This window comes from Branchiostoma lanceolatum, chromosome 1 (assembly GCF_035083965.1).
Source record: "Branchiostoma lanceolatum isolate klBraLanc5 chromosome 1, klBraLanc5.hap2, whole genome shotgun sequence".
In the NCBI taxonomy this organism is placed as follows: domain Eukaryota; kingdom Metazoa; phylum Chordata; class Leptocardii; order Amphioxiformes; family Branchiostomatidae; genus Branchiostoma; species Branchiostoma lanceolatum.
The window spans coordinates 7,989,447-8,002,597 of record NC_089722.1 but is presented as its reverse complement, the minus strand read 5'-3'; the positions used below and the strand labels follow the sequence as shown (position 1 = coordinate 8,002,597).

At 42.7% G+C, this 13,151-nt stretch overlaps 1 protein-coding gene across 2 annotated transcripts; it reads left to right on the top strand.

Moving 5' to 3' along the window:
• The first annotated feature begins 726 nt into the window (after nucleotides 1–726).
• LOC136431823 (glycine receptor subunit alpha-2-like) lies at nucleotides 727–13,047 on the top strand. Of its 2 annotated transcripts, XM_066422959.1 has the most exons (13): nucleotides 7,922–8,067; nucleotides 8,315–8,485; nucleotides 8,607–8,777; nucleotides 9,027–9,049; nucleotides 9,271–9,382; nucleotides 9,537–9,601; nucleotides 9,907–10,112; nucleotides 10,530–10,612; nucleotides 10,886–11,032; nucleotides 11,202–11,351; nucleotides 11,452–11,675; nucleotides 11,905–12,018; nucleotides 12,152–13,016. In XM_066422959.1, exons 1-13 carry the CDS (start codon nucleotides 7,926–7,928, stop codon nucleotides 12,713–12,715), a joined length of 2,172 nt encoding a protein of 723 aa, XP_066279056.1. In that variant the 5' UTR covers nucleotides 7,922–7,925; the 3' UTR covers nucleotides 12,716–13,016. The 2 variants fall into 2 exon arrangements, with proteins under 2 accessions (XP_066279057.1, XP_066279056.1); XM_066422960.1 differs by lacking the exons at nucleotides 7,922–8,067; nucleotides 8,315–8,485; nucleotides 8,607–8,777; ... (3 more) ...; nucleotides 9,907–10,112; nucleotides 10,530–10,612 and adding exons at nucleotides 727–1,135; nucleotides 1,258–1,428; nucleotides 1,678–1,700; ... (2 more) ...; nucleotides 2,521–2,726; nucleotides 3,163–3,245 and having other exon boundaries at nucleotides 12,152–13,047.
• The last annotated feature ends 104 nt before the right edge of the window (nucleotides 13,048–13,151 follow it).

Genomic DNA, 13,151 nt, shown 5'->3' with positions numbered 1-13,151 from the left:
CTAGAGCCAGGTGTGCCGAAGACGGGGGTCTTTTAGCCATGCCGAAAGACAGTGCGACCAACACTTTTCTCGCGAATCAGAGGGACGGAAGGCGCTGGCTTGGATTGACAGATAAAGTCAACGAAGGTCGATGGGTGTTTGAGGACGGACGAATCCTAACGTCATCAATCTATTCAAATTGGATCCCAGGCAGACCGGGTGGTGGGCGTCTAGAAAACTGTGCTTGCTACCGGCCCCTGTCGGATCCACGCAGGTCAGAGTGGAATGATTGTTCGTGCATTATAGGATGGAAGGGGTTCATCTGTCAAGGTGCGGGTTATAACCATATCCACTTCATGATTATCCCCAGTGGGGATATTGTTAAGTAATGTAAGACTTTGTATATATCGCTTCATGCGGGCTATCAAATTTGCCTGCCACAATTTGCCTGACAGCCCGAATCTAGGATGGAGTCTTGCTTACTACAAGTAGCTGAAGGTCCATCTTCCATCTTCCTTTGCGACTTCTTCTTCTTTTTCTTATGTTATTCATTAATTTGCTGTTTATTCAAAGCAATGTCTTTGTTTCCCCTTAGAACTGATATGTGATGAACTTACCGAATTTAGCTGGAGATTGTTGTGGATATGCTTATGTTAATTTTATGTACTATACTGGCAGCTAAATGACACATTTTCCTTTATTGGGATGGATACTGTCACTTACACGTATGCAGATTGCTTTGAATGAGTATTGAATAACCGATGCTGCTCCCTGCAAATACCTCACAACATTCTCTTGCTTGCCGCGTGTTCCAGTTGTTGTCCTGAGCTCTTCACTCATAGCTCCCGCGAATGCTGACGTCACTTGTCCACATCTCTATTTGGCGTGGCACAGTTTATCTGTGACGTAAGACAAGCCCTGCCCGGTAATTTCACCGTAACCATGCTGGATCCTGCAAACACCTACCTGTTGTTTTGTGTTTCAGTTGTCCAGTGCCCCTCACTGGCAGCTCCAACGTATGGTGACGTCAATTCCTCAAACGTCTATTTGGGCGTGGCACAGTTTACCTGTGACGTAGGGTACGTCATGTCCGGCAATTCGACCGTAACCTGCCAGGCGAACGGCACATGGAGCGGGAAATCTCCGACCTGCACTTGTAAGGCGATTTAGACCCATTTTTAAGTCCATGTCGTCTAACACGTTTTCGTTTGTGGCATTGGCCCTTGCGAATTGAACCGAAATTGAACACTGAAAATTGACCATTTTTATTCTGTCCAGTCAATGGAACATGGACCCCGTGGGGCAATTGGAGGGCCTGTGACTCACAGTGCGGGTTTGGGACCAAGACACGGAGCCGTGTGTGTAACACGTTTGTACCAGAGTTGTATGGGAGCTGCCCTGGACAGGCACAGGAGTCTTTGATTTGTTACGACATGAGTCGATGTCATGGTAAGATCTATGTCAAAAATGACATTACTGCCAAAATTGACGATAGATACATATTGAGTCATCAAGCGGATGAATTAAACTTGATTCGAATTCTGACGCAAAAAGTACGACTAACCAAATTTTGGACCAGTCTCCTGGTCATCTTCAGGACACCATAGAACCTAATTGCTCAAGATGAGTTTTCAAATGTAATAAAACATTGTAGAGATAAAATCTAAAGGAAGTCGTTTTTCTTCATTCTTTATACAGATGGCAATGCTTTTGGAACAGAGGTAATTTCATTCAACACTTACTCAATACAATTCAAGGGAACTTTTCTATAGATAAGGAATCCGATGTAACATCAAAATATTTTGCACTGTACTTGCAATTTATTCTATAGATTGTACAGCAACTCTTAGACGGTGACAAGTTACACCTTACCTTACCTTACTCACGACTTTAACCTTAAGCTTAAATTGTATGTAAACATAACAGCGTAATTAGTTTCTTTTGAATCTTTTAGGATTTGTTTTCCATTAACGAGGGCAACGTGAGCTGGCCAGGCTACCAGAGGTTTAAAACCGGTGAATTTCTACCCCCTGATTACGACGCCTCTCAGCGACCAAACAATAAAGGTTCGTAAGTGGTATTGACATTTGCCCTCTTGATTTTAGATTTTGGGTGTGATAATATCGGCGTAATATATTTTTCTATCATTCTGCATAAAACGTATTTCCCAATTTCAGAGGAACTTTACGTTGCTTCGACAGTATACATCACACGAGTGGGGTTCCTTTCAGAGGAGCACGGGGTAAGGGCTTTTTACTGAAGCGAATGTCAGTATTTTTGCCGTATCACCAGAATTAGTGGAATGACTTTCGGCTTAGCATATCATCAATGATATTGGTGCTGCGATTTTACTGTGTCTAGCTAAGATTTGCTGTTGCTAGGTCAGTTTACACTTGCTTGAAAGTATGTAAAATGAAACTGAACGCACGTTGTGAAGTAATATCAAACTTAAACTTAATTTCGGGTGACATGAAATAGAATCAGTTATACGTGCCAGGCATTGTATGGCTATATCATTCTCTGACCTATTTCTGTTTTAAGAACATATCTATCAACGTAGAGTACTCTCTGTCCTGGGTTGATGGACGTCTCGCGGGCCTGACACAATCGTGGGTTCCTGTTCCGTCCAACTCAATCTGGTCCCCGCCGGTTGCGTTCGGGCGGACGGTTCGCCGAGCCATCGCCACCAGCGAGGAGGATAACTGGATGTGGTTCGACCCACGTGGGCTGGTCGTTCTGAAGATAAGGTGAGGGAGGTGAAGTGAAGGAGCAAAACATGAGTTGTGTAAGAATTAGGACATATTTCATCAATTGAAACTAATTAAAGGGAGGAATCCACGTGTTCCTAGCTCACTATTCTGCCAGCCGTGGCTCCCTGTGGATGTCAATCTATCTAGAATAACACTGGTGGCAGCGGTGGTACCGCATCCTTTTCAATGCGGCAAAGTGGCACTAGGTGGCGTTGCAGCGGTGGGTTGAACCAACCAGAATTGCACTGAGAAAGGTAGCAGAAGGACTACTGAAACGCCAGCAGGTGTTTGTATAGAGAATGTGTCCAAAGAAGCCATATAATGGTTGTATGACTACAATGTGTTGTCTGATTTACGACGGGTGTCACTGACCTCATAAAATCTGAATGTAATTTCATACACATGATTCTTTGTTTGCTTCATTTCTATCCAGTCGGCAGCTCTCAGTGAACTGTGTAACACACCTGGCGTTGTACCCACTCGATACACAAGTGTGCACTCTGGCTTTGCTCGGATGTAAGTTAAAGATCACCCATGTATGATGCTTCACAATGCATATCTGCAATACTGTCACAAAACATGGTGCTTTTTAAAGACCCTATAGTAATCACTTCACGTTTACAAAAATATATATTTGTGTGTAGCGAAAATCAATTCTGTAACAGAAGAAAGTGTATACGTAAGATTTTTTGCCAGAATATCCATATCATCATTTTGAGCACTTACGACCACAAAAAGAAATTAGGCGCTTCGTTTTGTGAAGGAAATCTTTAGTTTATAACGTGTTCCCAATCATTACCAGACGATGGAGTGAAGTTACGTCTTCAACCATCCACGGACGTCATAAACGCACCGGTAAAGAGTGACGCTACAGGGGTGGTGTCACAGTTCACTCTAGTCGGGGTGGAAGGACGTTCAATCATTCAGTCATTCATCAGCAACAACACAGGTATCAATGGACCGACTGCAGAGCGTTTTACAGCCCAAATCTTTACTTTGATGTATTTTTGTGCATGCTGAAAGGAAACCTTGAAAGACTAAAATGTTATTTGGAGTTTATCTGTGTGTCTATATTTCGCCGTTTCCTAATTTACACAACGCATCTTTGCCGTACATCCATATTGGCCAATTTTTGCCTGTTGGGAAGGAAAGCAGTGTGGGTTAGGGGATGAAGCCTGCCATCTATGATTGCCTTATTTTGAGTATGTTGTCTATGTTAAACCCTGTAGGTTGCACTTTCTTCGAACAGATGTGTGACTATCATTCTGAGCCATGCATGACGTCACTTCCGGACTGCACCAAAGAGACGTGCGGGGACTGTAGCGTCATTGTCGGAAACTGTTCTTATCAATTTCACTTTTGTGATCAGAATTTCAACGGTAAGATGTTTAGAATGTATCTAATGAAGCAACTGATGATAGACTACAAGAAGTAGTTTGTTGGAAAGATCACTTGCCGCTGTTTTTTTCCTTTTCACCAGATACCAATTCCTTCGACATGTTGGAAGTCCGCATTCACATCAGAAGGATTTTCTGGCGGTACATCCTGAAGGACTACCTCCCGTCTGTCGTCATTGTCGCGTCATCCTACCTTCAAACATGGCTGCCAGTCGCACAGTCTGACGTCACTGCACGGGTCACTCTCGGTGCCATGGCGATCCTTTCCATGGTCAAGCAATGGGAAGAAACTGAACGAATGCCTTGGGCACGTGTCTCTTTGTTTACATATTTTTATTGCAACGTTGTATTACAGCTAAATATAGCATTTGATAAAACGGGTTGTATTGATAAGGCCAACAGATTTTATTGAAGACAATTGAAATGAAAAGGATACTATCATAAAGAATCTCTCGTAGTTATATTGGTTGTTCAAATGCCACTGGTCGTGTTGCACTTGCAGTGTGCAGAGTGTTATTTATCAAATGTGTATTTTGCAGGTGGAAAAACCGAGGGCAATCGACGTTTGGATGTTAGGATGTCTTGCCTTCGTGATTGCCTTTCTTCTTGAGACCGGTGTGATGCACTTCATTTCTCTTTACATTCAAGAACAGGTAGGGGCTAGAGCAGCACGTGAGGCAAATTGAAATTTCAAGAAACACATCACAACCATTGTTTGTCATTAACATAATACAGCGTTGTATAGAGCTTACTTCCCTGATTTTATTAATAGGAACAGAAAGAGATCCGAGCAGAACAACGAGCGATAGAACTGAATCCACCTCTTCAAATTCCGCGACCAGGGTTGAAGGATCCTTCACCAAGGCCCAACGTGATCAAACCGGTACCACAACCTCATAGCAATGCCGCTTCAGGGGAAGCCGTGTACATTCCTCGCGCACGGTTGCGCAACCCCGGCTATCTGAGATGGCACCAGATCAAGGATAAAGAATGGGTTGTTGTAATCAAGTCTGAGAAAAAAAGTGCCTCCGCTCCTGAGGCTTCGCCAAAAACTGACGGTCATGATATGGTAAACAAAGATAGTAACAATGCACAAGATGCAGTTGTTTCATACATGCCAAATCATTTGATGGTAAATTCCACTTATGACCATATTGCGTTCAACGCCAGGGCATTCGGTCCGAGTGCAAAGGATAAGGCAGACCGTATCGCAACGAAAATCGACAGTTTCGCTAGAGTCATTTTCCCGTTGGTCTTCGTCATATTCAATGCTGCATATTGGGGTACATATATTTATGACACAGGGTATGATGATGGAGGACATTAGGTTTCAATTGTGTGATATGTTTTTTTTATGGACTACAGCTGTGTTATCACGAAGAATGTACAATTACTTAATCGGAAACCATTTTTGGGAACCTAGCTTGAGAATGTGTTCATGAAATTCTCCCAATGGATGTAAATTTATTATGGTTCATGTGTATATCGATTTTTTAGCTGAATAAAAATATTTGCATGTTAGAAAGTCTGATGATTTGTGTTATCTTCGAAGATGGTGGACAATACTTACATGTACGTCATAATGAAATAGACAGACAATACTATTCATGGCTGACAATATTATTCATGATTTATACTAAACGATGATGACAGACTTCAGAGGAGACTCCAATTAAAAACCAATTATATGTAATAGCTTTCTCTGTGAAGGGGAGTAAATGTACGAAGTACGCATTTGGCACTTGTTTCAAATCGTGCAGGAAATTAATTCTGTTTTTAAATGCCAAGTTGCCCACGGCTAGTCATACACATACCGCTGAATCACCATAAAGGCGGTAACACATGTTACCGCGTTATCTCCTAAGGACACTATTTAGATTAGGAGACAGGAATTTTCCCATAACAATAGATATGGCATCTTAACAATGGATCCTCAGCGCTGAATCGATCACCGTCCATTTAAGTGTCTGAGTTCATCTGTTGCGTTAATTGGTGATGACAAGCTCTGCCCAGTTGCTAGCCAGAGGTCATAAAAGTGCGTCATGTTATTTGCATGGCCTTGGTAACACGCACTTGTGCATTAGGGAGAAGAATGGTTCGCGTTGGAACAAATATGAGTATCCCTGACCATACTCTATCTAGGAAAGTTTACGAGCGTGTATCGACTTAATAAATGTTTGTGCACATCCAATTTTACGCACAGTTTTCACTGCCAAGTGCTTATATACAGTGTTTATCTAAATGATTCTGCGTCATCAAATCATAAATCATGTCATGATAATGACACCAATCCATCTGGTCTCGCCCTGTTTACGCACAGAATGACGTGTGTCTTCCAGGAAAACACCAGCTAGAGGAAAATGGACGAACCGCTGTAAAGGGAGCGTAAATTCTGCTCAGAATCTCACCACACAGAGAACAAAAATGTGGTCCGTCCGATTCATTTCAGCGGGGGCAGTGCTCGTATTCCTGACACTGATGATCGAAGCGTTGCTGACTGCAGGTGGGTTGGTTTCTATGCTGGCATATTGTCAACTTCCAACCCTCTTAATTTGTAGCCTTAGTAAAACGTCTTATATTTATAAGAATCAGCTTCTTCCACGTCTTACTCTTAGTCAGAAAAGCAATATCTCCTTGCTACTACCTATCAATTGTAGTTTTGCGATTCTCATATTGATACGGACATCAACGTGGTAGCTGACACATCAAAGACGTAACTTGAAAATGCTTTATAGGTGTTTTGTTCTGCCTCTTGGGGAGTACAGCTTATACAAAGTTCATTGTAACTTAAATTATCTTCAGGGTGCCCAACAGCAGACTACGTTTTTTTTGACGGAGTTTGCTACAAGGACTTTTCTGAGTTGCGGACGTACAGTAGTGCTAGAGGTAGGTGTGCCACAGACGGCGGACTGTTAGCCATGCCGAAAGACAGTGCGACCAACACTTTCCTCGCGGATCAGAGGAACGGAAGGCGTTGGCTTGGATTGACAGATGTTATCAGCGAAGGCCAATGGGTGCTTGAGGATGGGCGAACCCTGACGTCATCTGTCTACTCAAACTGGAGACCCAGTGAACCGGATGGTTCCGATGTGGAGAACTGTGCCTCCTACCCGCCGACTCTATACGGATCAGGATGGATTGATATAGAATGCAGTCGCGCTATTGGATTCATCTGCCAAGGTATATATGCGTTATAACCATCCACATCTAAGCTATTAATAACGAAAATATTGCAACGCAATACAACCAAGTTGGCTTGTAAAGGTAAGGCCTCGTAGGTTGCTTCGGGTAGACTCTGAAACTTATCTGCCACAATTTGCCTGAATCTCTGATGAAGTTTGTTTACCAGAGGTAACAAGCTTATCTTACATCTTCCTTTGCGACTTCTTGCTATCTTTTCTGATGTCATTCCTTTGCTGTTTGGGCGAGACACAGTTTACCTGTGACGTAGGGCACGTCATGTCCGGCAATTTCACCGTAAATATACTAGCTCCGATCATGTAAACACGTAACTCCCTTCTGTTGCCTCGTCTTTCAGTTGTCCAGTGCCCTTCACTGACAGCTCCACCGAATGGTGACGTCACTTCCTCAAATGTCTATTTGGGCGTTCAGTTATTCTTTACAACCTTTAAGGTTTTGAAATTAAACATGTTTTTCTTTGCTAATGTAATTTTATTCTAATCTCAAGAAGAATTTGAATGGAATATTGAATAACCATACTAATCTCTGCAAACACCTAACTACGTTCTGCTACCTTGTGTTTCGAACAGTTGTCCCGTGCCTTACCCCGGCAGCTCCAATGAATGGTGACGTCACATCCTTAAACTATTATTTGGGCGTGGTGCAGTTTACCTGTGACCTTGGGTACTCCATAACCGGTAGTTCCACCCTTACTTGCGAGGCGGACGGCTCATGGAGCGGGGACTCTCCGACATGTACGGGTAAGGGGATTTAGACCCTAAACACCCTAGACATTCTGAACCTACGTCCCTTAAACGATTTATTGTTCGCTACGCCATGTTGTATGCTTTCCAATTATTCTCCAAAAACTTTTTGATAACTAGAATTTAGAATGTTTCAATTTGCCAGTATCAATTCAATCTGGAGCATTTCAGGGAGATATTGAATACTAGTAGCCATGTTGTTCTCTGCAAGCACCTAATTCCCTTACCTTTCCTCATGTTGCAGCTGTGCCGTGTCCTGCACTGGTAGTTCCTATGAATGGTGACGTCTCTTCGCTAAACTATTATCTAGGCCTGGCACAGTTTACCTGTGACGTAGGGTACTTAATGGCCGGCAGTTCCACCGTAACCTGCCAGGCGGACGGAACGTGGAGTGGGGCCTCTCCGACCTGCACTTGTCAGGCGATTTAGACCTATTTTTAAGTCCATGTCGTCTAACATGTTTTCGTTTGTAGTATTGGCTCATGCGAATGGAACCGACGGTAAAAATTGACCATTTTCCTTTTCATCCTGTCCAGTCAATGGAACGTGGACCCCGTGGAGTAGTTGGAGGGCCTGTGACTCACAGTGCGGGTTTGGGACCAAGACACGGAGTCGTGTGTGTGACACGTTTGTACCAGAGTTGTACGGGAGCTGTCCTGGACAGGCACAGGAGTCTTTGATTTGTTACGATATGAGCCGATGTCATGGTAAGATCTATTCAAAAAAGGACATTACTGCCACAATTAACCATAGATACGTATTCAGTTATCAAGAGGCAGAATTAGATTTGATTTGAATTCTAACGCAAGAGATACGACTAAACAAATTTTGAACCAGTTTCCTGGTCATCTTCAGGATACCAGAGACACTGATTGCTTAAAATATGTTTTCAAATGTAATAAAACATTGTAGAGATATAATCTAAAGGAAGTTGTTTTTGTACATTCTTTATACAGATGGCGGGGCTTTTAGAACAAAGGTAAGTTCATTCAACACCTAAACAATACAATTTAAGGTAACTCTTTCTAGAAATAAAGAATCCGGTGTAAACGTTTTTGAAATATTTTGCACTTTACTTTCTATCTATACCATAAATTTCACAGCCACTCTTAGAAGGTGACAAGTTACACTTTAGACATTTACCAATAGCATGTAAGCATTACAGCTTGATATTACAGTTATTTCTTTTGTATCTTCCAGGATTTGTTTTCCATTAACGAGGGCAACGTGAGCTGGCCGGGCTACCAGAGGTTTAAAACCGGCAAATTTCTACCCGCTGAGTACGACGCCTCTCAAGGACCAAGCGATGAAGGTTCGTAAGTGGTAGTTGCCCTCTGGAAGATTTTAAATGTTTCTTGTGCTCGAGCAAAAGCATGTAAGGGACATCGTAGGTATTTTGGGTCTGAAAATATCTGCGTAAAATACTTTTTTTATCATTCTGCATAAAATGTATTTCCCAATTTCAGAAGAACTTTACGTTGCTTCGACAATATACATCACAAGAGTGGGATTCCTGTCAGAGCATCACGGGGTAGGGCTGTTTACCGCACCGTATGGCAGTATTTTTGCCGTTTTATCAGAAAGAGTGGAATGAATTTCGGCTTAGCATATCATCATTAAGTCAATGACATGGGTGCTGCGAGTTTACAGTGTCAAAGATTTGCTGTTACTAGGTCAGTTTATACTTGAAGGCATGTGAAATTATAAGAAAGCAAGTCGTAAAGTAATCAAACTTAAACTTAATTTCAGGTGAGATTTCATGACATTAAATAGAATCAGTCACGTGCTAGGTATTGTAAAGCTATCATTCTCTGACCTCAGTCTTTCTGTTTTAAGAACATATCCATCAACGTAGAGTACTCTCTGTCCTGGCTTGATGGACGTCTCGCAGGCCTGACACAATCATGGGTTCCTGTTCCGTCCAACTCAATCTGGTCCCCGCCGGTTGCGTTCGGGCGGACGGTTCGCCGAGCCATCGCCACCAGCGAAGAGGATAACTGGATGTGGTTCGACCCACGTGGGCTGGTCGTTCTGAAGATAAGGTGAGGGAGATGACGTGTAGGGAGCAGAAAATAAGTTGTGTAAGAATTAGGACATATTTCATCAATTGAAACTAATAAAAGGGAGGAATCCACGTGTTCCTAGCTCACTATTCCACCAGACATGGCTTCGTGTGGATATCAATCTATCTAGAATAACACTGGTGGCAGCGGTGGTACCGCATCCTTTTCAATGCGGCAATGTGGCGCTAGGTGGCGTTGTAGTGGTGGGTTGAACCAACCAGAATTGCCCTGACAAAGGAGAAGAACTACTGAAACGTCAGCATACTGGTGTGTACAAGGAAGCCATATAATGGTTATATGGCTACAATGTCTTGTCTGACTAAAATCAAATCTGAATGTGATATAATATTGTACGCGTGATAATTGAATTACAGAATTTTTTACTTTTCAACCCAGTCGCCAGCTCTCGGTGAACTGTGTAGCACACCTGGCGTTGTACCCACTCGATACACAAGTGTGCACTCTGGATTTGCTCGGATGTAAGTTTAAGTTGAAGATCATTCGTTTATGATATTCCTCAATTCATATCTGCAATACTTTCACAAAATATCATGTTTTTAAAGAACCTAAAGTTATTACTTCACTTCTACAAACACATGATATATTTGTGCGACGATAATTATTTCTGCAACACAAGAACGTGTAGGATGTTATTGTAAGAACATCACCATATACAGCACCACGGACCACTACAAAAATGAGTCCTTCGTTTTGTGAAGAAACGTTAATAACGTATTCTCAATCATTGCCAGACAATGGAGTGAAGCTACGTCTTCAACCATCCACAGACACCATAAACGCACCAGTGAAGAGTGACGCTACAGGGGTGGTGTCACAGTTCACTCTCGTCGGGGTGGAAGGACGTTCAATCATTCAGTCATTCATCAGCAACACCACAGGTATCAACGGACCGACTGCCCTACTTTTACAGTCCAACTGCTACTGTTGACTTTGATGTATTTGTGTGCATGCAAAGAGGAAACCTTGAAATCAGCGTGGCTTAGGGGATTAAATCTGCCATCTATGATTGCCTTGTTTTGAGTATATTGCCCAAATTTATCATTGCAGGTTGCACTTTCTTCGAACAGATGTGTGACTATCATTCTGAGCCATGTATGACGTCACTTCCGGACTGTACCAAAGAGACGTGCGGGGACTGTAGCGTCATTGTCGGAAACTGTTCTTATCAATTTCACTATTGTGATCAGAATTTCAACGGTAAGATGTTTGGAATGTACCTAACGTAGCAAACTGATGATAGACTACAATAAGTAGTTTGTTGGTAAGATCACTTGCCGCTATTTTTCCTTTTTACCAGATACCAATTCCTCCGACATGTTGGAAGTCCGTATTCACCTTAGAAGGATTTTCTGGCGGTACATCCTGAGCGACTACCTCCCGTCTGTCGTCATTGTCGCGTCATCCTACCTTCAAACATGGCTGCCGGTCGCACAGTCTGACGTCACTGCCCGGGTCACTCTCGGTGCCATGGCGATCCTTTCCATGGTCAAGCAATGGGAAGAAACTGAACATATGCCTTGGGTATGCGTCTATCTGATTGCATTGTTCACAGCACAAAACAAAGCATAAAGCGAGTCGTGCAGATAAGGCCCAAAGCATCTTGCTTTGATCGATTGAAGACAACTAAAATGAGAGAGAATATCAACATAAAGAATCTTTCGTAGTCAACGTTATACTGCCTGTTCAATTGTCACTGGTCTTGTGAAAATGCAGTGTCGAAAGTGTTATTTGTCGAATGTGTATTTTTCAGGTGGAAAAACCGCGGGCAATCGACGTTTGGATGTTAGGATGTCTTGCCTTCGTAATTGCCTTTTTTCTGGAGACCGGCGTGATGCACTTCATATCTGCTTACATTGAAAAAAAGGTAGGGGCTAGAATGAGATGAAGGGCAAATTTGAATTCCAAGCAAAACATTACAAGCATCGCTTTGCATCAACACAATACAAACGGCATATTACAGCGGTGTATAGAGCTTACTCCACTTATTCTATTCATAGGAACAGAAAGAGATCCGAGCAGAACAACGAGAGAGAGAACTGAATCCACCCCTTCAAATTCCGCGACCAGGGTTGAACGATCCTTCACCAAGTCCCAACGTGATCAAACCGGTACCACAACCTCACAGCAATGCCGCTTCAGGGGAAGCCGTGTACATCCCTCGGGCGCGGTTGCGCAACCCCGGCTATCTGAGATGGCACCAGGTGAAGGATAAGGAATGGGTTGTTGTGATCAAGTCTGAGAAAAAAAGGCAGAACAATGGCTCCGCTCCTGAGGCTTCGCCAAAAGCTGACGGTCAGGCTTTGGTAAACAAAGATAGTAACAGTGAACAAGATGCAATTGTTTCATACACACCAAATCCTTTGATGGTAAATTCCACGTACGACCATATTGCGTTCAACGCCAGGGCATTCGGTCCAACTGCAAAGGATAGGGCAGACCGTATCGCAACGAAAATCGACAGTTTCGCTAGAGTCATTTTCCCGTTGGTCTTCGTCATATTCAATGCTGCATATTGGGGTACATATAGGCATGACGCAGGGTATGATGATGAAGGACATTAGGTTTCAATTTTGTGATATGTTTCTCCTTATGGACTGCATCTGTGTTATCAGTATAATGTGCAATTACTTAATCAGAATCAAACAAACCCACTCGTAGATTCGTGTACGCATGTGCAGTGTCAAAGGTGATTATACAAATGAAGACAATGTCGAGACAAAAACTATTCTCCCATGGCAATGGATGTAAATCTATTATGGCGCATGTGTATGTCGATTTTTTGCTGACTAAAAGATATTTGCATATTAAAAAGTCTGATGATTTGTGTCATCTTTGAGGAGGAATGGATGTCATTCAAAGTTGACTACTTGATCATCATCATTGCATGGGTAACGATACTTATTGGTCAGCCAAATGAACTGAAGGTAGAGTAGGGTTCTTCGGTGGTTATAAAACCAACCAGGTTTTATGTCGCCATACACACATCTGGGCGGGACA